The sequence below is a fragment of the Pleurodeles waltl genome, chromosome 4_2, assembly GCF_031143425.1.
Source record: "Pleurodeles waltl isolate 20211129_DDA chromosome 4_2, aPleWal1.hap1.20221129, whole genome shotgun sequence".
Lineage (NCBI taxonomy): Eukaryota > Metazoa > Chordata > Amphibia > Caudata > Salamandridae > Pleurodeles > Pleurodeles waltl.
In genome coordinates, this window is record NC_090443.1 from 743,235,215 (window position 1) to 743,261,643 (window position 26,429).

Genomic DNA, 26,429 nt, shown 5'->3' on the forward strand with positions numbered 1-26,429 from the left:
TCTACTCTTGGAGTAATGGCTCTCCCTTTAACAGGCTCCTCAAACACTTGTTTGGAGTGTTTTAGCATTCCGGGTAGCATAGGAAGACTCTGATATTGGCTGTGTGTGGACGACAGTGTATTAAAAAGAAAGTCGTCTTCAATGGGCTCTGAATGAAGGCTGACATTATGAAATGCAGCTGCTCTTGACACCACCTGTGCGTAGCCTGTACTATCCTCTGGTGGCGATGATTTAGCTGGATAGCATTCTGGACTATTATCTGACACTGGTGCGTCATAAAGGTCCCATGCGTCAGGGTCATCTTGACTCATTCCTGTATGAGTTGGGGATTGCATCATTGGTGGAGTGGCTACCGGTGATGGTTGCGGAGAGTGATGTGGGGATGGTGGCGGTGTTACTTGTTTAGCCACCTTTGCGTGTGGCTGTTTGTCTTTGTCTTGGAAGGCAAGCTTGCGTTTCATTTTAACTGGAGGAAGAGTGCTGATCTTCCCTGTATCTTTTTTAATAAAGAGCCGTCTTTGTGTGTGATCTGGCTCTATTGCCTGTAATTCCTGTCCAAATCTATGTGTCTTCATTTGTGTGGACAGTCCTTGTTCCTCAGTGTAGGAACTTGTTTTCGGTTCCGAGGCCGGATATTTCGGTACCGAAACCTTTTCGGCTGCTTTTTTCGGCTCCGACAAAACCTTTTTTACTTTCGGTGTCGTGCTCTCTCGGTGCCGACCCGTTTCGGTGCCGCTGTCTCGGTGCCGCATCTTCTCTGAGCCACTATCTCGGGTCCGAGATTACTGTGTGCCAGTATCTCGACCGGAGTCGGATGACTTCGCCCTTTTGCGGTGCCGATGAACGATCACCTACTTTTCGGGTTAAGCCATGGCCTGTTGGCGGTGGCGTCCCCTGGGCTTTAGCGCTTTTCTCGTGAGTTCTTGGTTTCGACGTCTTACTCACGGTTTTCGGTGTTTTCTCGGGAACGATCTCCTCAGAGTCCGACTCCTGGGTGGAGAATGTTTCTTCCTCCTCCTCGAAACGCTCTTGTCCTGTCGGCGCCGACGCCATTTGCAGTGTTCTTGCTCTTCGGTCCCTGAGTGTCTTCCTGGACCGAAACGCTCGACAGGCCTCACAAGTATCCTCCTTGTGTTCTGGTGACAAAGAACGAGTTACTTACCTTCGGTAACGACTTTTCTGGTGGATACACTAGCTACCTGTGGATTCCTCACCTAATGAATACTCCCATGGCGCCAGCATTCGACGGAAATCTTCTTACTAGTCTCTGCACGTCGACGAGGACGTCACTCTAGCCCACGCGACGCCGTCTGACGTCATACAGGCAATAAGAGGTCCTCGACGACGTGCGGACGTCAGTACCAATCATTTTTTACGTGCATGAGAACAACCAGGCAATGCAATGAAAGAGCAAGGCAACATCCCATTATATTGTAAAAATACACAACATTGCATGAATAACTGTAAATCTTTTATATATATATATATATATATATATATATATATATATATATATATATAACTCTCTCTTTTAAAATATATACACACATCAAGAATATACACAAAGATATATACATATATACATATATATAAATATATTATATACACATCTATTGCACCCTCAAAGACCAAGAGGAGCGTACTCAAGGATTACTTGGTAAGACCAGAAAGGCAACGGGGAGGCGGGTGGGACCGTGAGGAATCCACAGGTAGCTAGTGTATCCACCAGAAAAGTCGTTACCGAAGGTAAGTAACTCGTTCTTCTGATGGATACAACTACCTGTGGATTCCTCACCTAATGAATAGAGTCCCAAAGCAGTACCACGCCCGGCGGTGGGTGCCTAAATTGTCAAAGCAAGAAATCCTGCAGCACTGACCGTGCAAAATGGCCGTCCCTTCTAACCTCAGAATCCAAACAGTAATGTTTTGCAAAAGTGTGAAGGGACGACCAAGTTGCGGCCTTGCAGATGTCGACCACAGGAACACCTCTGGCCAAGGCCGAAGTGGCCGACTTAGCTCTGGTGGAATGAGCTCTAATGCCCTCAGGAGGATCCTTCTTTGCCAAGGAGTAACATATTTTAATGCAAAGAACAACCCACCTGGATAGTGTTCTCTTGTGGACTGCCTTTCCTCTCCTCTTGCCCACGTATCCAATAAACAGCTGATCCTCCAGCCTGAAATCCTTTGTTCTATCAATAAAGAAGCTCAACGCTCTCTTTGGGTCCAGACGGTGCAGTCTTTCTTCCTCTTTGGAAGGATGAGGCGGAGGATAGAACGTGGACAAAGTAATTGCCTGAGCCAAATGGAAGGGTGAAACAACCTTCGGGAGGAAAGCAGCCTTGGTCCTCAACACCACCTTATCCCCATAAAAAGTTGCATAAGGGGGCTTTACTGATAAGGCCTGCAACTCACTCACTCTCCTTGCTGATGTTATAGCTATCAGGAAGACTGTTTTTAAAACCAAATACCTTAAGGGGCAAGAATGCATAGGTTCAAAAGGGGACCCCATAAGGAAAGTCAGGACCAAGGACAAATCCCATTGCGGCATAACGAATGGCTTTGGAGGATATTTATTTAGAAGACCTTTCAAGAATCTGATAACAATAGGGGATTTAAATAAAGATGGTTGGTCTGGAAGACATATGAAGGCTGACAAGGCCGATAAATAACCCTTAATGGTAGCCACTGCACAACCTTTCTGCGCTAGAGACAGAGCAAAAGACAAAACGTCCGATAGATGAGCATGCAAAGGATCAATCTGCCTCTCTCCACACCACGCAACAAATTTAGACCATCTATTAGCGTAGATAGATTTAGTGGAGTGTCGCCTGGCCGCTAATATAACATCCACTACCTCAGGCGGGAGAGAGAAGGAACTCAGGTTGCCCCGTTCAATCTCCAGGCATGTAGGTGCAGACTCTGGAGGTTGGGGTGTAGAACCTGCCCCTGCGACTGCGAGAGGAGGTCTGCCCTGAAAGGGAGACGGAGCGGCGGGCACATTGAGAGTTGGAGAAGGTCGGAATACCATACCCTCCTTGGCCAATCCGGAGCTATTAGGATGACTAGAGCCCGGTCCTGGCGAATCTTCCTCAATACTCGAGGAATCAAGGGTATGGGAGGAAACGCGTAAAGCAACTGGCCGCACCAGGTTATTTGAAACGCGTCCCCCAACGCTCCCTGCATCGGATACTGAAGGCTGCAGAACAACGGACAATGCGAGTTCTCTCGAGTGGCGAACAGATCTACCCGAGGAAACCCCCACCCCACCTCTGGAAGATTAAACGGACTTGATCTGGATGGAGACGCCACTCGTGGTCTGCCGAGAAGTGGCGACTGAGACTGTCCGCACGCACGTTCAAAACTCCGGCCAGATGGTTTGCTATCAAGCAAATCTGATGGTCCTTTGCCCAGGACCATAGTCGAAGAGCTTCTCTGCAGAGAAGGTACGACCCCACTTCTCCCTGCTTGTTTATGTACCACATCGTGGTAGTATTGTCCGTTAGGACCTGTACCGACTGACCACGAAGGGAAGGGAGGAAGGCCTTGAGAGCCAGACGTACAGCCCGTAACTCTAACAGATTGATGTGAAACATCTGTTCCTCTGGAGACCAAAGACCTTTGATCTCCAGATCCCCCAGATGAGCTCCCCACCCTAGAGTGGAAGCATCCGTTATGACTGTGACCACTGGTGGCGACTGCTGGAACGGCTTTCCTTGTGAAAGATTGTTGCTTGCAATCCACCACTTCAAATCCACAGCAGCATCTCTGGAGATCTTGACAGTACCCTCTAGATCCCCTTTGTGTTGAGACCACTGCCTTCGGAGGCACCACTGAAGAGCCCTCATGTGCCAGCGAGCATGCGTGACCAACAGAATGCAGGAGGCAAAAAGACCGAGCAGACGAAGGACCTTGAGGACTGGAACTACCGCTCCATTTTGAAACATTGGAACCAAATCCTGAATATCTTGAATCCGCTGAGGCGGAGGAAAGGCCCGACCCAATGTTGTATCCAGTACTGCCCCTATGAACAGGAGGCGCTGAGAGGGCTCTAGGTGAGATTTGGGCTCGTTCACCGAAAAACCCAGTTCGAACAACAACTGGGTTGTTGACTGCAGATGATGCGACACATGCTCCGGGGACTTGGCTTTGATCAACCAGTCGTCCAAGTAAGGGAATACTGCTATCCCCTTCCTTCTGAGTTCTGCCGCAACCACCGACATCACCTTCGTGAAGACTCGAGGTGCTGAAGTAAGACCAAACGGAAGGACCGCAAACTGATAGTGTTGCGATCCCACCACAAACCGGAGATACTTCCTGTGTGACTTGAGTATCGGGATATGAAAGTAAGCATCCTGCAAGTCGACAGACACCATCCAGTCTTCCATGTTCAACGCCAAAAGCACCTGTGCTAGGGTCAGCATCTTGAACTTTTCCTGCTTGAGGAACCAATTCAAGATCCTCAGGTCCAGAATTGGTCTCAAACGACCATCCTTCTTGGGAATCAGGAAATACCTTGAGTAACATCCTCGACCCCTTTCCTGCTCCGGGACCAACTCCACCGCGCCCTTTGAAAGGAGGACTTGCACCTCCTGTTCTAGCAACAGGAGGTGTTCTTCTGAACAATAAGAAGGGCGGGGCGGGATGAGGGGCGGGAACTCCCGAAAGGGAAGGGTGTAGCCTTTTCCCACAACACTGAGAACCCAAGTGTCCGATGTAACAGTCTTCCATTTGGTGAGAAAATGCTGTAATCTTCCCCCTACAGGAGAGGAGTGAGTGGGAAATGGTGGAAGCCTAAGGCTGCTTCCCCTGCTGCACCCCGCCAGAGGATGAGGAAGAGGCAGAGTGCTGCTGAGAGGCTCCTCTGGTGCGGACCCTACCTCTCCCCCTGAAAGATCTATAGGGATGGGAAGAAGCAGGTTGCTGATATCTCCCCCGAAAGGAAGAGGAGGAAGAGCCACGCCCAAATCCACGAAACCTCCTGAAGAATCTGGAAGAGGCCGTGGAAGAAGGAGCTTGGAGCCCTAACGACTTAGCCGTGGCCCTGCTTTCCTTAAAGCGTTCCAAGGCCGAATCAGCCTTAGCTCCAAACAGTTTGTCCCCATCAAACGGGAGATCCAACAATGTGGACTGTACATCTGCAGAAAAGCTCGAGTTACGGAGCCAGGCCTGTCTCCTTGCCACCACAGTTGTGCCCATTGCCCTGGCTACCGAGTCGGTGGTATCCAGTCCCGTCTGGATAATTTGGGTCGCAGCAGCCTGGGCATTTGAGACAAGATCCAAAAGACCCTGGGGAAGCTCTGTAAACGAAGAGGAAATGTCATCCACCAGAGCATGAATATACCTCCCCAGGATACAGGTTGCATTGGTGGCTTTTAACGCCAGACTGCAGGACGAAAAAATCTTCTTCGACTGCGCCTCTAGCTTCTTTGAATCTCTGTCCCCAGGCACCGTCGGAAAAGAACCAGGCGCTGACTTGGGCGAACAGGAGGCCTGCACCACCAAGTTCTCCGGCGTAGGGTGCCTAGATAGGAAACCAGGGTCAGTTGGAGCCGCCCGATACCTCCTGGCCACGGCTCTGTGAACTGCTGGGGAAGATGCCGGCCTCTTCCACACCTCTAACACCGGATCCAGCAGAGCGTCATTAAATGGCAACAGAGGCTCCGCCGCGGCTGAGGCCGGATGTAGCACCTCTGTTAAAAGGTTTTGTTTTGCCTCCACCACCGGCAAAGGCAGGTCCAAAAAACTAGCTGCCTTCCGTACCACTGCATGAAAGGAAGCAGCCTCCTCAGTATATTCCCCCGGGGACGAAAGGTCCCACTCAGGGGAAGTGTCCAGCCCACTGGCCGACTCCAGTCCACGCAGCCCATCACCCGAGTCCTCTAGCTCTCCTTCCTCTAGGGCTCGTTGGTACTCCTGCTCTTCTAATACACGGAGAGCACGTCTCCTTGAATGAAGTCGTTGCTCAATACGCGGAGTCGACAATGCCTCCGCCGAAGTCGAAGATCGGCGCCGATCTTCAGAAGCCACCGACGCCGCATCCGGCGCCACAGGTAACTTCGGCGCCGACGAAAGAGCAGCTGAAGCAGATGGACCCACCGGAGTCACAGGCCGAAATCCCGACGTCGACGGGATGGAAATCCCCGGGGCCAATCCTTCTGAAGCCACCGGAGCGGCCACCGGCGCCGACACTGGCGCCGAGCCCACGTTCCCAAACGGGAGAAAGGGCATAAAGGGTGCCGGCCGAAGAGGCGCAGGATCACCCAAAGAAAAGGCCAAAGGCCCAGCCGGAGCACCCCCTGGAGCCATCTGTTGGAAGATGGCATACATCGCATTCAAGAATGCGGAACTATCGGCTCCAGGGGTGGGAAAAGCCGGATACTGAGGTGCCTGTCTCGGAGGCGACCCCGACGCCGGCCTCGGCATCTGCGCCGGAGAAAACACTTGAGGCTCCAATACCTCAATCACCGACGCCTGTCCAGGTGAAGTTGGAGACGCCGGAGAGGGCAACGGCGTCGAAGGATGCGGCGTAACCGTGGGACTGATCTCCCATGTCCTTCGGCGCCGATCCGAAGACCTGGAACGAGTCTCCTTTGAATGACGCCGAGATTCTCTACGGCGCCGGGAGTCTCGATGACGCCGATGTCTTGGGGAAGAAGACTTCTTGTGATGTTTCTCCTTTGATTTTGCCATAAACAGCTTCGCCTCACGTTCCTTGAGGGCCTTTGGATTCATGTGCTGGCATGAATCACAAGTCGAGACGTCGTGGTCGGAGCTCAAACACCAAAGGCAATCGGAATGAGGATCCGTCACCGACATCTTGCCTCCACACTCACGACAAGGCTTAAATCCAGACTTTCTCTGCGACATTATTACCACAGCGAAAGACTACGCAGCAAGATATACACTGTAACCGCAAAAGTAACAGTTGCTCCCTCGAAGATAACCGTTTCGAATGCACGGAAAAAAGGGAACTGACGTCCGCACGTCGTCGAGGACCTCTTATTGCCTGTATGACGTCAGACGGCGTCGCGTGGGCTAGAGTGACGTCCTCGTCGACGTGCAGAGACTAGTAAGAAGATTTCCGTCGAATGCTGGCGCCATGGGAGTATTCATTAGGTGAGGAATCCACAGGTAGTTGTATCCATCAGAACACAAGTTACAGACCAGATGTTGATCTGTATATGGATACTTGTTATGGCATTTTGGACAGAAGCGGAATGGGGTCCGTTCCATCAGCCTTTAAGAGACACGTGGCCGGGCCGACCAGGCCCCGACGGGGATGGAAGAAAACCCCGAAGGGCCACCGGAGCTCTTCTTAATTCGGTGTCGATCTGTTGTAACTAACCCGATACCGAACGCAAACAATACCGACGATTTTCCCGAGATTCTAACTAACTTTCCGACCCGAAACACGGAGCGAAAAGGAACACGTCCGAACCCGATGGCGGAAAAAAAACAATCTAAGATGGAGTCGACGCCCATGCGCAATGGAGTTGAAATGGGAGGAGTCCCTCGGTCTCGTGACTCGAAAAAAGACTTCTTCGAAGAAAAACAACTTGTAACACTCCGAGCCCAACACCAGATGGCGGGATGTGCACAGCATGTGTATCTGCAGCTACACATGCCATCGAACATATATATATATATATATATATATACATACATACATACATATGTACAAGTGAATGTTGAACTTAAACGGCTACAGGCACCCGGGGAGGGTGCATGTGAATCTGCAGCAGAACATGCCACGAACAGATGTACACTGGGTAAGTGATATTTTCCGTTCGATGGCATGTGTAGTTGAAGATACACATGCTATGCATAGATTACAAAGCAGTTTTATCTCCCATAAGCAGTGGTCAGCCTGTAGGAGTTGAAGGTGTTTGGAATAGTGTTCTTAGTACAGCCTGTCCTACTGTGGCCTGCTGTGTTGCTAACACATCTACACAGTAATGCTTGGTAAATGTATGCGGTGTTGACCAAGTGGCTGCTTTACAAATTTCGGCCATTGGTATGTTTCCTAAGAAAGCCATTGTAGCCCCTTTTTTTCCATGTGGAATGTGCTTTAGGTGTAACTAATAGCTGTCTTCTAGCTTTTAGGTAACATGTCTGGATGCATTTTACTATCCATCTAGCTAACCCTTGCTTTGAAATAGGGTTACCAGAATGTGTTTTTTGCAAGGCCACAAATAATTGTTTGGTTTTCCTAAATGATTTAGTTCTATCTATGTAATACATTAGAGCTCTTTTAATATCTAATGTATGCAGGGCTCTTTCTGCTAGAGTCTGGCTGTGGGAAGAAGACTGGTAGTTCCACTGTTTGATTGATATGAAACGGTGATATAACCTTTGGGAGAAATGTTGGGTTTGTTTGAAGTACAACTTTATGTTTGTGTACTTGTATGAACGGTTCTTCAATAGTGAAAGCTTGGATCTCACTAACTCTTCTTAATGAAGTAATTGCAACTAGGAAGGCAACTTTCCATGTAGGTATTGAATCTGACATGAGTGCATAGGTTCAAATGGTGGACCCATGAGTCGTGTGAGCACTATGTTTTAATCCTTTCATGAAGGCTTTGATAACAGGGACTCTAAATAAAGAGCTGTGTTGTATATTTTGCAAATATGCAGAAATTGCAGTGAGATGTATTTTAATGGACGAAAAAGATAAATCTGCCTTTTGTAAATGGAGCAAAAAACTTACAATGTCTTGTATTGACGCTGAAAGAGGGGTAATTTGTTTAGATTGACAGTAATAGACAAACCTTTTCCATTTGTTTGCATAACACTGCCTGGTAGTGGGCTTTCTTGCTTGTTTAATTACTTCCATACATTCAGTTGGTAGTTGTAGATATCTAAACTCTAGGAGCTAAATCGCTAGGTTGAGTATTTTGGGATCTGGATGCCTGATCAGTTGTTTGTTTTGTGTTAACAGATCTCGTCTGTTGGGGAGTTCGATATGTGGTACAACTGACAGATCTAACAGTGTTGTGTACCAGGGTTGACGTGCCCACGTTGGTGCTATAAGTATGAGTTTGAGTTTGTTTTGACGCAGTTTGTTGACTAGAAATGGAATGAGCGGGAGAGGTGGGGGAAAGCGTAAGCAAATATCCCTGACCAATTCATCCATAGAGCATTGCCTTTGGATAGAGGATGTGGGTACCTGGATGCGAAGTTGCGGCATTTTGCATTTTCGCTGGTGGCGAATAGGTCTATATCTGGCGTTCCCCAGTGGTGAAAGTATGTCTGAAGCACTTGGGATTAATTTCCCACTCGTGTGTTTGTTGATGATCTCGGCTGAGAACATCTGCCAATTGGTTGTGTATCCCTGGAATGTATTGTGCTACCAGGTGAATGTTGTTGTGGATTGCCCAATGCCAAATCTTTGGGGCTAGGAGGGACAGTTGAGATGAATGGGTCCCTCCTTGTTTGTATAGGTAATACATTGTTGTCATGTTGTCTGTTTTGATAAGGATGTTCTTGTGAGTGAGAAGAGGCTGAAAATCTCTGAGTGCTAGGAATACGGCTAGCAATTCTAGCTGATTTATGGAAATTGTTTGTGTTTGGCGTCCCATTGTCCTTGAATGTTGTGATTGTTGAGTTGTGCCCCCCATCCAATCATTGATGCATCTGTTGTAAGTATGGTCTGAGGCACAGGGTCTTGAAAAGGCAGCTCTTTGATTTGTGGAATTCCACCACTGAAATGATATGCGTGTTTGGCGGTCTATCAACACTAGATCGTGAAGTTGACCCTGTGCCTGTGACCATTGCTGTGCAAGGCACTGTTGTAAAGGCCGCATGTTTAATCTTGCATGTGGGACAATGGCGATGCATGATGCCATCATGCCCAAAAGTTTCATTATGTATTTGACAGTGTGCTGTTGGCCTGGCTGAATTTGTGCCAATACACTGTGAAATGCTTGTACTCTTTGTGGACTTGGGCTTGCAAGTGCTGTTTGTGTATTTAGTGTGGCTCCTAAATACTGTTGAATTTGTGCAGGTTGTAGGTGGGATTTGTGGTAGTTTATGGAGAACCCTAGGGTGTGTAGGGTTTGTATTACATAATGTGTATGGTTTTGACACTGTGTAGGACTGTTGGATTTTATTAGCCAATTGTCGAGATATGGGAAGACATGAATGTGTTGTCTTCTTAGGTAGGCAGCTACTACTGCCAGGCATTTTGTAAATACTCTGGGAGCTGTTGTTATCCCGAAGGGTAACACTTTGAACTGGTAATGTTTTCCCTGAATTACAAACCCGAGGTATTTTCTGTGCGCTGAATTGATGGGTATGTGAAAATACGCATCCTGAGGTCTAATGTTGCCATGAAATATTGCTGCTGTAGCAGTGGGACCACATCCTGTAGTGTTACCATGTGAAAGTGTTCTGAAAGGATGTAAAGATTGAGAGTTCTGAGATCTAATATTGGTCTTAAGGTTCCGTCTTTTTTGGGAATAAGGAAGTACAGTGAGTAAACCCCTGTCCCTATTTGATCTTGTGGCACAAGCTCTATCGCTTGTTTGCGTAACAGAGATTTTACTTCTTCTTATAACATTGAGATATGATGGGTGGAGATATTGTGTGGTTTTGGTGGAATATTTGGGGGAATTTGTGCCAATTCTATGCAATAACCATTGCGGATAATAGGTAATACCCAGTTGTCTGTTGTAATGGGTAGCCAATTGTTGTGGAACCTTTGCAGTCTTCCCCCCACAGGTGAGGTGTGAGTTGGGAAGAGATGGAGTAAGTCACTGTTTTGTTTACTGTGAGGCTTGTTTTGTTGATTGATATTTTCCCCTGCTTCTGAGGTATTGGCCTCTGTAATTACCTTTAAACCCACCTTGTGGGTATTGAGGTTGGTAGGTTGACTTTGATTGTGAGGTGGATGCCTCAGGTGTTTGGTGTTCTAAATCCACCTCTGTATTGAGGTTTCCGAAAGGATCCCCTATATTGTGGCGTATACAAAGCACCCAAGGCTTTGGCGGTGTCTGAGTCTTTTTTCATTTTCTCAATGGCGTGTCTACTTCAGGGCCAAAAAGTTGTTTTTGATTAAACGGCATATTAAGGACTGCCTGTTGAATTTCTGACTTAAACCCTGAAGACCTAAGCCATGCGAGTCTCCGTACAGTAACAGCAGTATTAATTGTTCTAGATGCTGTGTCTGCAGAATCTAGGGATGATCTGATTTGGTTATTGGTAATAGGTTGCTCTTCCTCAACTATTTGGTGTGCCCTTTTTTATTGGTCTTAATTCACAAAGGTCTACCACGGGGCGAGCCCCGGGTCCTCGGTGACAATCTAGGCAGATATATGCTACTCTCTGAAACACTGCATGAACAGCCGTTAAGACTAATATCAGTGTATGACCCAAATGTGGATAACACCTGCTTCTTTGCAGAGGTATAGATAGGAATCGAGAGCGATACTGTAGGAGGGGACTTCAATGTGGTCCTAGATTCCCGGGTTGACCGCTCAAGTGAGTCTAGGAGCCCTCACCCTAATGCGGCAGCACGTTTGCACTTACTAATGACGGACAACCACCTTACTGGCCTGTGGAGGTCACAACACACTGCTAAAATAGAGGGTACATGTATAGCTGCTTCGCACACTGGTGGAGATTAAAAGCACAATGGGGGAAATATGAGGAGGCGGCCCAGAGGGACACACACTACCTAGTAAGACCTTATCCAATCTGCTGTGCAAGCCTTGGCCAGTGACTACATAGCTGATTTAGAAGATAACCAGGAGAGTGAACATGTGGGAACAGTGGCTGTGCAGTGGTAAATTAATGCCTTTTTCTCCAGACTTTATACTACTGGGCAGGCTGCACTTACGTCGGACCTCACAACTTTACTTTGATTTGGTGCAGTTGCTGTACTTGATGAGGGCCACCCGTGGTGTAGGAAAGTAGCATCTTTTTTACATAGTTACCCCCATTTTTGCCCAGTATCAGTGTGTTTACACTTTAGTCCACTGGGACTCTGCTAGCCAGGGCCTGTGCTCTATCCTCTAAATTTGGTTGCTGGTAAACTTTACACCCCACAATTGGCAAAATGGTGCACCCATGTAAGTCCCTAATATATGGTGCTTAGGTACCTACGGCATTGGAACACCAGGGGTCTCCCATGGGCTGCAGCATGTATATTGTCACCCATGGGAGCCCATAAAAACTGTGTCTGCAGGCCTGCCATTGCAACCTGCGTAGAATGGTACAAGCACCCTTTCATCACCGATATAAGGCTTGCCTTATATTGTGGTCACTGCACTTAGGCACTGTAAGACAGCCATCTGGTAGGCCCTTCAGCCTAAAAACAGGGTGCATGTCCCCAAGTGTGAGGGTACTCCTGCATAAACAGGGTACCACTACAAACCCCAGACTTCATTCTCTGGGCTTCGTAAGTACGGGGAAGCCATCTTAAGGTATGTAGAGGACACTGGTCAACACGAGTGGTCCACCTACAAATGGCTTCCCCGATTCTAGGCATGTTTGGTATCAAACATGTTGGAATCAACATGTGTCCCATGTCTCTGGGCTAGGGTCGCGTGGCCTCTAAACGCCACCAGACTGCTTTGAAGGTCACATCTGGTGCCCTTCTTGCGTAATCCGGTTTGCACCAGTTCAGGAACCCCCAGTTCCCACTCTGGCACAAAACCACACGAAGGAAAAGGGGGTGGCCACCTCCCTGTCCAGACCCTCCCATAAGGCTGGTTAATTCTGCCATCTTGAAATTAAGATGTGCAGAGGCCCCTGGGAACATCTGACTGGTTAGGCCAGGTAGATGACATCCCTGACCCCCTCTGATAGGTGGCATAGGGAAGTGCCCCTTTTTGGCATGGTTGACGAACACACTTTTTGCCGGATGTTGATGCTAACTTGACTGAGTGTGTGCTGGGATCCTACTAACCAGGCCCCAGCACTTGTATGTATTATTTCCCTAAACTGTACCATTGTATCCACAATTGGCACACCCCGGCATACAGCTAAGCCCCTTGTAAAAGGTGCTAGTGGCACCAATGGCCTTGTGGCCAGGGAGAGTCCCGAAGGGCTGCAGCATGTATTGTGCCACTCTACGGGACCCTTCGCCAAACACATGCACACTGCCATTGCAGATTGTGTGTGATGGTGAAGAGAAAAAGTCAAAGTCGACATGGCATCCCTCTCAGGATGCCATGCCCACAAACCACTGCCGGTGGCATAGGTAAGTCACCCCTTTAGCAGGTCTTAAAGCCCTATGACAGGGTGCACTATACCACAGGGGAGGACATAACTGCATGAGCAATATACCCCTACAGTGTCTAAGTCCATTCTTAGAGATTGTAAGTGCAGTGTAGCCATATTGAGTACCTGGGCTGGGAGTTTGTCATTACGAACTCCACAGCTCCATGATGTCTTCACTGCACACTGAGAAGTTTGGTATTAAACTTCTCAGCACAATAAACCCACACTGATGTCAGTGTTGTATTTACTGAAAAATGCACACAGAGGCCATCTTAGAGATGTCCCTTGAATTTCACCCAACCCACTAGTGTAGGTCTGACTGATCTGTGCCAGCCTGCCACTAACAGACAAGTCTTTGACCCCAGGGGGTGAGAGCCTTTGTGCTCCCAGGGGTCAGGAACAAAACCTGCTCTGGGTGAAGGTACTTCACACCTCCCTCCTGCAGGAACTGCAACACTTGGCGGTGAGCCTCAAAGGCTTCTACCTCGGGTTTCACTGCCCCAGGGTACTCCAGCCAGTAGAGATGCCCGCCCCCCGGACTAGGCCCAATTTTGGCAGCACGTCCGGCAGGAAAATTAGCAAACACCAGTAAGGATCTCGCCTAAAGTGCCCAGCACCGAGGTGAATCCCTCCTGACAGATCCTCCATCTTGTTTTGAGGGATGTTAGCCAATAGGGTCAGGAATGTGTCCCCCCCCCTTCCCCAAAGGGAGAGGGCACAGGAAGGGTGTAGCTACTCTCAGAGACAGTAGCCATTGGTATCTGCATAGCCCTTCTGTGGTGTCAAGGTCCAAGTGGATAGAAAACCTGGCCGCATACCAGCAGTCTTGAATGGCTTGGTCCAAAAAAGCTTGTAAATCTTCTGGGAATGACATCAAGATCTCACCGACCACGTGACATAGTACGTGGGGTGTAGCGTACAAGGCAGCAAATGCTGTAGACTGACCTAAAAGGAAGCCTTGTCAAGGAAAACGTTTGTTTGCTAAACGTTTCTATATTTGGAATCTCTTTCAGGAAGGATAGTGGGAAACGGTTAGAGTTTACTCTACTGGTTGATGCCTGTGTGGTGTTTGGCTCTCATTATGCTAATGAGACTGCTGGATTTGGGCGGCAGCACCACCATGTTGCGAGGAATGATTCCACACCGTGTGACATCTGTCGGCCTAACCCTTCTGGCCAGCTAATAGTACCTCACCAGCACCCGAAAAGTGGCAGTGATTTGTGGCAGCCATGTGCATGACATTCTGATTTCTCATGGAAATTATGGTGCAACAGATATCCACTTTTTCTCTGAGTTAGAGTCATCTCACACATGCAAACACAAACTGAAGTAGAAATTTGTTCGGTATGTTTTACTGAATCAACTGCGTTCTACATAAAATAGCATGTACTGCAATGATTAGGATGATAAGACATAATAATACCAATGTTTGACAAGGAAAGTGAAACACAAGAAAAGTCCCACCATAGAGTCAGAGTGTTAAGTTCTAGGATTCCTACCTATGCCACTAAGGTACTACTAGAGCACAGCGGTTTTAGCCCGAATCTGCCCTTCAGGTTGCCCAGGAAGACGCCTTCTCCCAAACCTGAATATGGTAGTAGTGAAGAGGGCTGTTAGTCTACTGAGAGTACTCTCTCATGTAAATGGAAATACACCAAGTCTCAGCAGACAGCTGCAGTGAAGCGACAGCATGCAGTGTCTATTTTTCTGGCTGAACTCTCCCGCTAACGTATAGGGGGCAGAGGGGTGTTTTATAATAAAACAGATGGTATTCTGAGAAACCTGCCTGCCGTAATGACACATATGTTTCTCGTGAAGTGACAAAGATTGCGGTGTTCCACTTTGTACTGACAACATGCTGGAGACAGTCTTGAGCAAAACACAGAACGAGAGTGTCTGAGTAAAAGGAATGAAAACAGTTTCTGTGCTAAAAGAGTATGAGATAAAGGAAAATAAAACATCACTGCTAGGGAGAGCTTCTGCTCAGAAAATAAAATAAATTGTTACTAGACTAAAGGGCACAGGCTGCAGGCCTATGGCTAAAATAACGTGCCTATAAAAGCTCACTAAAATAACCTCACAACACTGGCACCACCAAACTCACAGGACTGGGATGCTGGGTTGAGAAATTTGTTTCGTCTGAGGCTGGTCTATGGTGATGGGCGACATGTCAGATGACACCAGAGCTTGATTTCGTCCAAGTGCCCAATAGTGTGTCAGTCAGGGCCTTGCTGACGGGCAGGAGAGTTTTCAGTCAGTTCCAGGCCAGGCTGAAAGACCTTCATCAGCACAATAGTTTTTACCTCCGTAATGAAGTGGTGGAGATAAACGTTGAACCAACCCAGTATCGGGCTAGATGTCTAACTCACTGTCTCCTCCAGTGCTGACACTGAAGGGAGTGAAGCAAGTCCATATACAAACAGTCCCTATTGTATTATGAGTTAACACATTCCTATCATCAGCATTGTCATCTGCAAATGGTGGCAGACTCTCATCAGAGTCTGAACCAAAAAGCTGGTAGGGCACCAAGTACAGCTTTGTAGCTGGAGTATTGTTCTGTAAGAATGAGAGTGAATGGAGACAGAGCACATCAATGTGGATAACAGATGCGACCTCAGTCGAGATGAGTTTGGCTCGGATTTAGACACTAATCAGTATAGGGCAGGGGTCTTCAAAGTGTGGAGGGCCCTAGGGGGGCCTCAAGTGATCACAGGTGGGGGCACCAGGCTCTGGACAAAAGAACCATTAGTCTAAAAACAGGGCTTTGCTTTAAGCTAAAAAAAAACATGAGCAGCAGTAAACCGCTCTGTAATGGGTTGTTACTAACGTTTTGTCCTTTACATCCAAGCTGGGAGTATGGGTCAAAAGGGAAGAAAACACAAATACTCTTCAAAACTCTCACCCTCACTTCTAATAAATCACACTATGGATACTTTTACATGTTAATAAGGCATGCCTGACCAGAATAGTATGTTTGCCATTATGCATTTGATTGCATTTCTAAAACAGTAAGATACCAGGTGTATACATATTTAAAAAATTTCAACTGAATAGAATAATCGTAAAACATTTGGAGGGGGGCACTTAAAATTTTGAAGACCAATAGTATAGGGTCTTCTTCTGTTGGCACTGATAATGAAGCCAAAGGGACTTGTGCAGACTTTGGCACTGCGGGTGCAGAGCCCAATATAGGCTCAAGGGGCACAGACGTCTCAGAGTATGAATCTACCAGTGGTGACCAGACTGGAGACCTCCGCGGACTTTTAGGGCCCAAAAAAAGCACCAGAAAGAGCTGGAAGCATGCCTAAGGTGCACAGCATGGAGTCCGGCCTGCTGAGACTAAGGTTGGTAATGGCTCCTCAGTGGAAGGGAGCGAAATTGTGAGGCATGATGACACCCTTTTGCCTTCTATGGAGAAGGAGAAAGTTAGGAAGAATTAGAGTCCACCCTAGACCGTTTAGGTTTTTTCTTGGACTTACCAGAATACTTCAACTATGATGAGGTTCTGCTGGAGGAAGGACTTCAGAAAAAGACACAGGAGCTAGTCTGAACTCTCAATTTCGACCTAGAAAAGGAGTTGTGATGCATTACCACATAGATCTTCACATTCTTGAATGGCTTTTGGATTTATTTGGACGCAGTAGTGAATGGCCTTACATTTGTGAGTTGAACCCAAGTACTAGAGGCCTACCTGGTGGGGATCAGTCACAGACAGTCCGTACCAAGTTTATGCCCTGTAGTTTTAGAGGGTGACATGTCACTTGGCACACTGGAAAATGTTTAATAAAAAGCTCACCATGGAGTAAAGAAAGAGCAGGGATCCGAATCCACATATGTAGTTGCAGAAAGAAAGGAACTGACGTCAGTGCACCCAGATATCAACCCTATCAATTTAATTTTCTTGTTCTTACTGATGTGAGAATCTCTTGGAAACATTCAGGTGAATATCAACACCACAGGGCAGTAGGAACTGCATCGTTACATCTACATAAAAGTCACATTTTATAAACATAGGCTACTAATGTGACTATCTGAAAACGTTTTGTCTCTGTGAGCGTTTAAATATAGTTATATCCCTAGTTTAAATGAACTGTCAAAGAAGAAAAAAAAATATGTAAAGAACCTATCTTTTACACACCAGAACTAAATGCAGTAAGAACATATAACCAATAAAAGCTTTATTGTGCTTTAAAATGCCATACTGAATTATGGTACTGAACTCATACCTCTCTTGAAATATCCAAGTGCTTTTCTGCAAAGTGCATTGCTTGATCGTGGTTTCCTAACGCAGTATAGGCATTTCCTAAACTCCAACATGCTCTGCCTTCACCAAGCCTGTTAAAAAAAAAAAAAAAAAAAAATATCAGACTCGCTCTAAAAAAACAAAATGGTGGACGTTGGCACAACACAATAAAAAGTAATTTGATAAATAGGACTAATACTACGCTTCGGGAGAACTGTGAAGACAAAGGACAGGGGTACAAATAAAATAAATTAATACATTTTTGTTAGATTTTGCAAGTTCGTTTTCAAGATGACGGGCCCAAAGACAATCTATTTTAGACCTATGAACATTATCTAGAAGAAAGAAAATCTTTGAAAGAGCACATTCTTTTCATCCCTGTGTATTTAGAGTAGCCACAATCAACGTTAGAAACAAACACTCACCCTAAAAACATGCTTGAATCACTCAACATTAATATGATAGTTCCTTTCAGTGTCATCTCTATGGTATTAACACACTTGCAAATTCGATCCTAAAAACAAAGATTATCACATTCGTCATAATGTATGCCACCAAAGGTCGTCTGTGACAAAGCATCTGGGACAGTTTACCACTTCTTTCAAACTGCAACGATTTGGAAGAAGTACAGTAAAAATCAAAATGAGACATGTTGCTGTACATGATGCTTCACACAATGGTTATCAAGTGAATTTTGCAAATAACAGATGTAAACAATTCAGAAGATCAGAGTGACCCTCTACAGCCTATCCACTTCCCCACCAATTCTGGGAATATTATCAAGTCCACTGGCGCTATGTAAATGAAGAACAGTGGAAATTATGGGATACTTAAATGCATCGTCAACTAGATAAAAGAGGGTATATCCCTGAAGCGTCAATTGCTTCTTACAATGTGTAGAAGTGGAAAGTCCACCTATGACCAAGTTAGAATTGAAAGGATGACAAAAAAGGACTATTGGATTGCAATGATTTATTAGAATTTGTTTTTCACAATCAAAATATTTTACAACACATGCTGGGGAAAAAGACCGAAAATGGAAGGATACTGTAGGAAAGAAAGTAGCATATAAAAGGCGTGAAGCACAAAGGCACTGAAAAATCACTAAGTCACAAATCCTTTTGCAACCGTGCAAAGGAAATTCACAGGGGCCGGGTGCGCTCCATTACAAGGCAAGGTGGATCCTGGAAGAAGCAGGTGACCACAGACACATCAATTGAGCTGGATATGGTATCTGTTCTTTTGGGGTGCTCTTCAGGCGTCTTCCAACCCATGCATTGAATGAATGACCAACCTGGCACTGAATATACTAATGGTTACTGCAATGTGTCTATATTAATTGCCTTGTTATATTTTCAAGTTGATGGATGTTTAAAAACATTCTTTATAACATTTTTTAAGGTGCACATAATTTGCATCAACTCCCAATACTTTATAGTATAGTACTTAATATGGTGAAGTAGGTAAATAAAAAGATGCTTTTATTTGTCACACTGTGCTTCCATTTTTTTACAGTGAGAAGTATCTTTAAATGAAACTGTTTCTTTCAACAGGTTTACATCTACAAATTGCATGCAAACATTCTCAACTTGTTGTACCCTTTAAATTCCTGCATGAAAAACTGACCTTTCAATCACTTATGTTTTTTAAAACGACGTTTGCTTCTTTCTACCAACCTTCTGTCTCCCTCATCTGTATACAAGTTACTTTAAAAATCTTATGCCTATCTGCCTTAAAGCTCTTTTGAAACTATAATAATATTAATTCCAGCTAGTAATTGTGACTCATGTAGCAGCTCTAATAATCACATCAAATTAAACAAGCCCCCACACAGCATGCAAACTAACCTCAATAACCAATTGACTGACTACTAACAAGGCTCGGAGTAGCGCGGTACTCACTGTACTGCGCTTCAACGCCTCGTCAGGGGTAGCAAGCGCTATACAAATACAATATGTACAATATATATAACAATGCAAAAGGTACTGCAAAACTGAAAATGGACCTTAAGTGAGGGATTGTACTAGTGTTACCACACTATTTGTGACAATCCAAAGAACTAAAGACTTGAAAAATAATTTGGTACACAAAACTGTAACTCAGTCACTGCAATTTTCTGGTGCCATGCATTGTCGAAACCATTAGGTTTTGCTTTGGAAAGCTGGGGCATTTTTTTTTTTGCACACTTATGTCTCTGGCTAAACCTGGCAGCCACACGATTCCCAAAAATTTGTAAAATACAAAAATATAATTGTATAATTTTATGACAACAATAAGGGTATTTTCCAGGCAAAAAAAAAAAAACATAAATGCAGCTTAAACATAAAAAGATGACTAAAAAAAATATACAAACATGCAAGCATCAGCAGAGCCATATGTCTGGCCTTGAATATTTGAATTGTTTAGCATGGTTTTTTTCATCTGTTTAAAAATGTTGAAAAAAAAAAAAAAGTAAATATAAGTTGATGTCAAAGCTTAATTAAAGTAGCTTGTAACAAATTTTCAAGTTTTTATTGTGGCAAGGACCATTCTTGTACCCAGGTTGAGCATGAGCTATACAGTAAAGACATGCGGTGATTGACACACCGAGTATGAAATAAATCCAATGTTTTTGAAAACAGAGACAAATTTTAACGTAAATTACAGAATTAAAAAGTTAAACATTACATGGAGACCAATATGAGCTACTGTTTAAATATTTCTCAAAAAGTGTGGAATGCAGTGCAAAATATAATGCACAATATTTAAACAAATGTTAATTATATTGATTTATATAGTACTTTAAGCACCATATGCTACCTTTCCAGGTATTGTCAATGACAAGTATTACCCATGAATACATAGTACTGCCTTTACTTGCAAAAGTGGATCCCGCTGTCACTCGGGCCTGTGTTTTTAGGTTGAGCGTGCAAGCACTTTGAACTGTTGTAAGGGTTGTATGCTTTTAATCATGCATACCACATGCCCATTACTTTCACTTGTTCATGGGCTTGCCTTTCAAACATCCCTTATCATTGGTAAATGCTTTCCGTTTGTCCTTCCTTGGAGCGGTTTGGTTACCGCATTGGACACCGATCCTGTTACAGGGATAATTGCATGACTGCTGATAAGTTTGAATGCGAGCAAACATCTTTTTCCTTTTGTGTCTCTCCTTCGCGCTCATGGCGGCCATGGCATTTTGCATCGTCTCGCAAATATTTTACTTTTCATTTTCAATTTATGTGGCATAAAAGTCCAGTTAGGAATTTACAACACCGATAGCTCTACCTGGTTTTTAGGTATGTAGGTGCTTTTTCGTTACTTGGATAGCGTGATTTCTGTATTGACGCGAGTGCTTTGCCCAATGTTTAGTTTCTCTTGTCTGAGGTTTCCTGGGCTATGACCCATTTGGCTAGTCATAGTACTATATATTGCTGCAGTTGTAGAAAGCCCTGCCTTCCTCACAAGGCGAACACGCTTTTTTCCAAGCTGTAATGTTATACGGGGGAGGGTGTTGGGGTTGAGCTGTCTATTTGTAACTGATGTTTTACAGACAAAGCCATTTTACAGTAAATTATGAAAGAACAAAAACAAACGTGCTCTCCCTTATAATGAGTTTCTGAACACAATATTTACTAATTGTGTGAAGATTTTTTTTGTAAATGTCTATCAGCATTGATCAGGAAAATCAAATCAGGGTCGATATTGTTCTTTACATGATGAATCGCATGAGTGGTTATTTAGCAGGTTAAATACAATTAATAGGAAAGGTCTGCCGATTTACTTCACGTAGAGAAACCCAGTCATACTTCGAAGAACAGAGACACCTAGCAGAAAACTGCACAGCATCGGATGCTTGTGCCTGTTACGAGAAGGCTGATCTGTTTTGTGACCATGCATATGGTTTAGATTTCTCTCATCATCTTTATCAGGGAGAGAGGAGGGGAATTCCTCCTTTTAATTCACCAGTTGTATTCTTCTTCCACTCACTACGGCTGCATCTCCCAGGTCTGAGCTGCTGCAGGCGCTGACATCAGCGTCTAGCAAACCCTTTGCATGAATGAAAACATGCTCGCTTCTCACTGCTACAGTCTGCACGCTGCCTTCTCTCTTTGCACCACGATTCGAAACAAGCACCGTTTACTTGCTCTTTGTGTTAATTTCTATAAATGAAAGGCCCAACTTGCAGGAAACTTGATGTCTTATAACTTAGCCAAACCATTGCTTTTACTTTTAAAAAAATATAACTTTTCAATTTGTTTGAAGTTACAACCTTGTGCTGTTATAACGTTCAATTTGTACAGATAGCTTTGTTTAATTTGTGTAGAGGCATGGACACGTAGCTGGTCACTCAAGAATAAACATTCCGCACAGAGCACAGGCTGTAATTGAAACACAGAGGCTGTTTTAAAGGACAAATGTTTTATGTAAACACAGTGGTAGCAACGAAAATAGGAAGTAAATGTTTTGTGTACCATAGGTGTATACAATTAGAAGTGGAAGATTTCCACCCTGCTCACTTTTTCTCATTTTATTAAATACATTAAGATGCTTATATGAAATTACTGTTTCAGTTGTGTTGCATACAAAATAGCTAACATCGTTGAGGTAAGTGATTTTGCCAGGATGATAGCCGTGGTTATATTATTGTAGCCCGTTACATATTAGGATATTGCAGTGCTAGGGTCAGGGAGAGCCATAGCAGATGGCTGCTTAGAGTTTGTAGCAGGTTCTAAATAATCCTATGCCTCGCAGAAATATTATTTTGCTACTCTTAGTAAACATTGTTTGAGCACGGCAAGACCAATAGGTTGTCATCCTCCCCAAGGTCTTTGAGCATTTATTTGAAGCATGAAGATGATCTCCAGAGTCTGTTAGTTTGATGCAGCCTTGCTGGAAATCCTTCTAAAAATGTGGTTTCAGGGTATTTTAATATTCATAGTTTCTACTTTTTGCATTATTAAAGTTACTTATGCTCTTAAGAATATTTGTGATTACCCAAGTATTAATGGATCTTGCCATCACTTTGGGCTGGTATCAGTATTTGTACGAGATTGTTGCCACTTACAACACTCTGTTCAGTGTTGCACCACTGGAATTCAGATTAAAAAGTTGATGCCCTCACAGCACCACACAGAATTCTTTGTAGAGCTCTACTTCAAATATAGCCAACTCATGACCCACTTAATGTTGCCAACTGGTAAATGATATCTCAAGATGTATCAAAATGCAAAACAGACGTCATTAAACAGCAATATTCTGGAAAGCAAATTGTTGGTAATTGTCAGTTATGTGGTTCTCGGTCCAGGCTTTAAGGGCCAAAAGGTCACTGCATGCTTTGCACTAAGCGGGTACTGTTAAGGCAGCCAACTATGTATATGGGCACTATCTTTCATAAACTCTGCTTGCCAAGCAACATGGTACCTGACTGCCTCAAAATGTATCACTCCAAACCTAGTTAAGTAAAATTTAGATACACTCTCCCCATTGGGCCTCCCCGTTTTTAGGTTGAATGTGCAAGTGCTTGGACCTGTTGTAAGTGTTGTGGGTCTTTAACCACGCCCATCACTTTCACTCGATTGTGGGCTTACCTTTAAAAACTCACTTGAAGTCACTGGTAAATGCTTTACCTTTGACCCGCCTTGAGGCTATTTTTATCACGCCTTGCAGACTACCCCAGTTATGTGGAATACTGCACGATTACCGATATACATCAGCGTGGGCAAACAATTTTTTTTCTGTTGTCTCTCCTTCGTGCTGCATGGCGGCTATGGCGCTCACAGCGCGAACAGGTACAACACAGTGAATTTTCAGTGTTACTGAAGCGATAGTTACATTATTCGCAGTTACCTAATCAGAGTCTAAGGGCCTCATAATGAACATGGCGGTCTGAACTGCCATATAATGTACACAGGAGGGCTGCCACAGACGTCCCTCTGCCACTGCCAGGCTACCGCCGACAGGCAGCATGACAATGGCGGATATCCGGCCGCCCTCCGGATAATGAACCCTTGTTCCTCCAGCTTTTCACTGCTGGGTTCCTCTGCCAGGGAAAGGCTGGCGGAAGGGGAGCTCCAGGGCCCCCCTGGGGGTCCCTGCACTGCCCATGCACTTGGCATGGGCAGTGCAGGGGCCCCCGTGCAGTGCCCCGTTGTGCAGGTCACTGCCTGATTTACGGGCAGTGACCTGCGCAACAGGTGTTGCTGCACCTGCCGCACAGCGGCATCTCCAAAACATCTCAAGGGGGCTGGCGGTCTATGAAAAGACCGCCAGCATGAACACGGCGGGGTTTCCCACCGTGTTCATAATGACCCCCTAAATGCTTTACATAGAACAGAAATCCTCAAAGTGAAAGCGGCTCTCCAGGCACAGTGGGAAAGCTGATACTACAATATTCACTGCACTCCGGAAACTCACTCCATAAAGTTTTACAGGGCATTAAATCTACAAAACATGTTTGCCTATAACTCAGCCTGTGGTGGTGCTAGGACAATGGAACGACCCAAAAAAAGTTCAGCACAACGTGATCTTTCTGTATACATCATCTCCAGGTCCCCACACTGAGTAAGTGGGGACCCCAAAATAATAACCCCTCCCACCATTCAGTGTCTTTTTAAATGCTTTCATGGCTGGAACTTTTGCTTTACAGATGAGAGTAATTTGTGTTTTAAGAGCCTTATTTTTAATATCATTGCTAAAGGCCTGCTACCTCTTAAAATGTATAATGCACTATGACCGCTAGCGTCTAAATATATGGTTACACTACAATATTTAATGTCATTTTCTTTTGGTATGGTTATGCCCTGTAGGGGGTTAACTATATAGTTACATGACCATGTTTCTTACAAATGCTATTTTCAATGTGGTGTCCTCTAAGGGCTGTTGTAAGCATTACAGTCATATAAACATACTAAAATATTCATAGCACACAATAACTTGCCCTATAATGCTTTGCAGGGCATTACTTTGACAAAACATTTTTGCTTGTAACTCAGGTCAATGAGACCACCACCAAAACGTTCAGCACAACCTGCTTTTTTGTCTACATCATCTCTGGTTCCCCCACAATATGTTAAACCAAATAATAAGTCCTACCACCATACATTATCATTTTAAGCTCTCTCATGGTTGGAGCTTTTGTTTTACAGCTGAGAGAAATTACGTTTTGAGGGCCTTGTTTGTAAGATCATTGCAACAGACCTGCTAGCCTTGAAAATGTGTAATGCACTATACCCTCTATTGGCTAAATATATAGTTACACTGCATTACTAGCACCTGATTTTTTCATGGGGTTGTGCCCTTTCGGGGCTAACAATATAGTTACATGACCATGTTTCTTACAAAGAATATTTTTCTGGTGTTTTAAGCATTACAGTCTAATGTCAAGTTTATGTCTAATAAAGGTTTACATGGCAATTGTGTGTTTTAACTGCTTCGCTGCCAGGCCTTTTCCTCAAGTACCAAGCCTTTTTTTGGCTATTTGGGGTAGTTCGCGCTTAGACCCTCATTACTTTTTGTCCCCATGAGCTATCCATGCCAAATTTGAATACTGTTTTTCCCCAACATCCTAGGGATTCCAAAGGTACCCAGAGTTTGTGGGTTCCAATGGAGAGGACCAAGACATTAGCCAAAATACAGCTACATTTAATTTTTTTCTCACAAATATGGGGAAAAGTGCTTTAGAAGAAAGCATGTGTTTTTTTCTCCTGAAAATGGCATCAACAAAGGGTTTGTGGTGCTAGAATCACCACCTTCCCAGCTTTCAGAACAGGCAGACTTGAATAAGAAAACCACATTTTCAACACAATTTTGGCATTTTACTGGGACATACCCCATTTTTACTATTTTGTTTTTGCTTTCAGCATCCTTCCAGTTAGTGACATAAATAGGTGTGAAACCAGAGCTGGATCCCGGACAGCTAAACATTTCTGAAAAGTAGACAATTCTGAATTCAGCAAGGGGTCATTTGTGTAGATCCTTCAAGGTTTTCCTACAGAAAGTAAGAGCTAAAATAAAAAAATATATATATATTGAAATTGAAGTGAAAAAAGGCAATTTCTGTCCACGTTTTCTTCTATAACTATTTCCAGCTATGGCAGATGTTTGAAAGCAATATACCATTACGTCTGCTGGACTCTTCTGCTTGAGAGGATAAATAGGGCTTGTAGGTTCCTAAAGAACCCTAGGTACCCAGAGTCAATAAAGTATACCAGTTATACAGTAATTAATTTGGTGAAATATAAAGAGTGAAAATAGGTATCAAGGAAACCTTTATATTTCCAAAATGGGCACAAGATAAGGTGTGGAGAAGCAGTGGTTATTTGCACATCTCTAAATTCCGGGCTCCCCATATTAGCATGTGAATTACAAGGCATTACTCAAATAGACTTTTTTACTTTCCTTTTTTTTTTTTAACACACTGTCTTACATTTGGAAGGAAACACAACATAGAGAAAGACAAGGGGAAATAAAAAAAATTCTTCTATTCTGTGTTCCCCCAAGTCTCCCGATAAAAATGGTACTTCACTTGTGTGCATAAGTCTAGTGCCCACAACAGGAAACGCAGCATGGACCTATCACATTTTTACATAAAAATCTGACGTGTGTTTTGGAAAGTTCCTAGCTGTGGATTTTGGCCTTTAGCTCAGCCGGCAACTAGGGAAACCTAGCAAACCTGTGCATTTTTATAACTAGACACCTAGGGGAATTCAGAATGGCACCCAGAACCCTTTGCAAACCTCAACATTTGTCTAAAAAACACTTTTCCCTCACATTTCGGTGCTGCAAAGTTCTTGAATCTGAAGGGACCCACAAATTTCCTTCCACCCAGCATTCCCCAAAGTCTCCCGATAACAATGGTACCTCACTTGTGTGGGTAGGCCTAGTGCCTGCAACAGGAAATGCCCCAAAACACAACATGAAGAGAATTATCTATTACAAAACTACCTGTTTTTGCAAGGGGGGCAACCTGCGTTTTTTGGTCCAG

General features: G+C 44.6%; 1 protein-coding gene across 2 annotated transcripts in view; it reads right to left on the minus strand.

The window, feature by feature from the left end:
• GPSM2 (G protein signaling modulator 2) overlaps window positions 1–26,429 on the minus strand; it is a 397,434-nt gene that overhangs the window by 112,605 nt on the left and 258,400 nt on the right. For both annotated transcript variants that reach the window (XM_069232396.1, XM_069232397.1), the window contains one exon: window positions 17,448–17,556. In XM_069232396.1, the coding sequence (XP_069088497.1) occupies window positions 17,448–17,556 (109 nt within the window). The remainder of the gene's footprint in view (window positions 1–17,447; window positions 17,557–26,429) is intronic.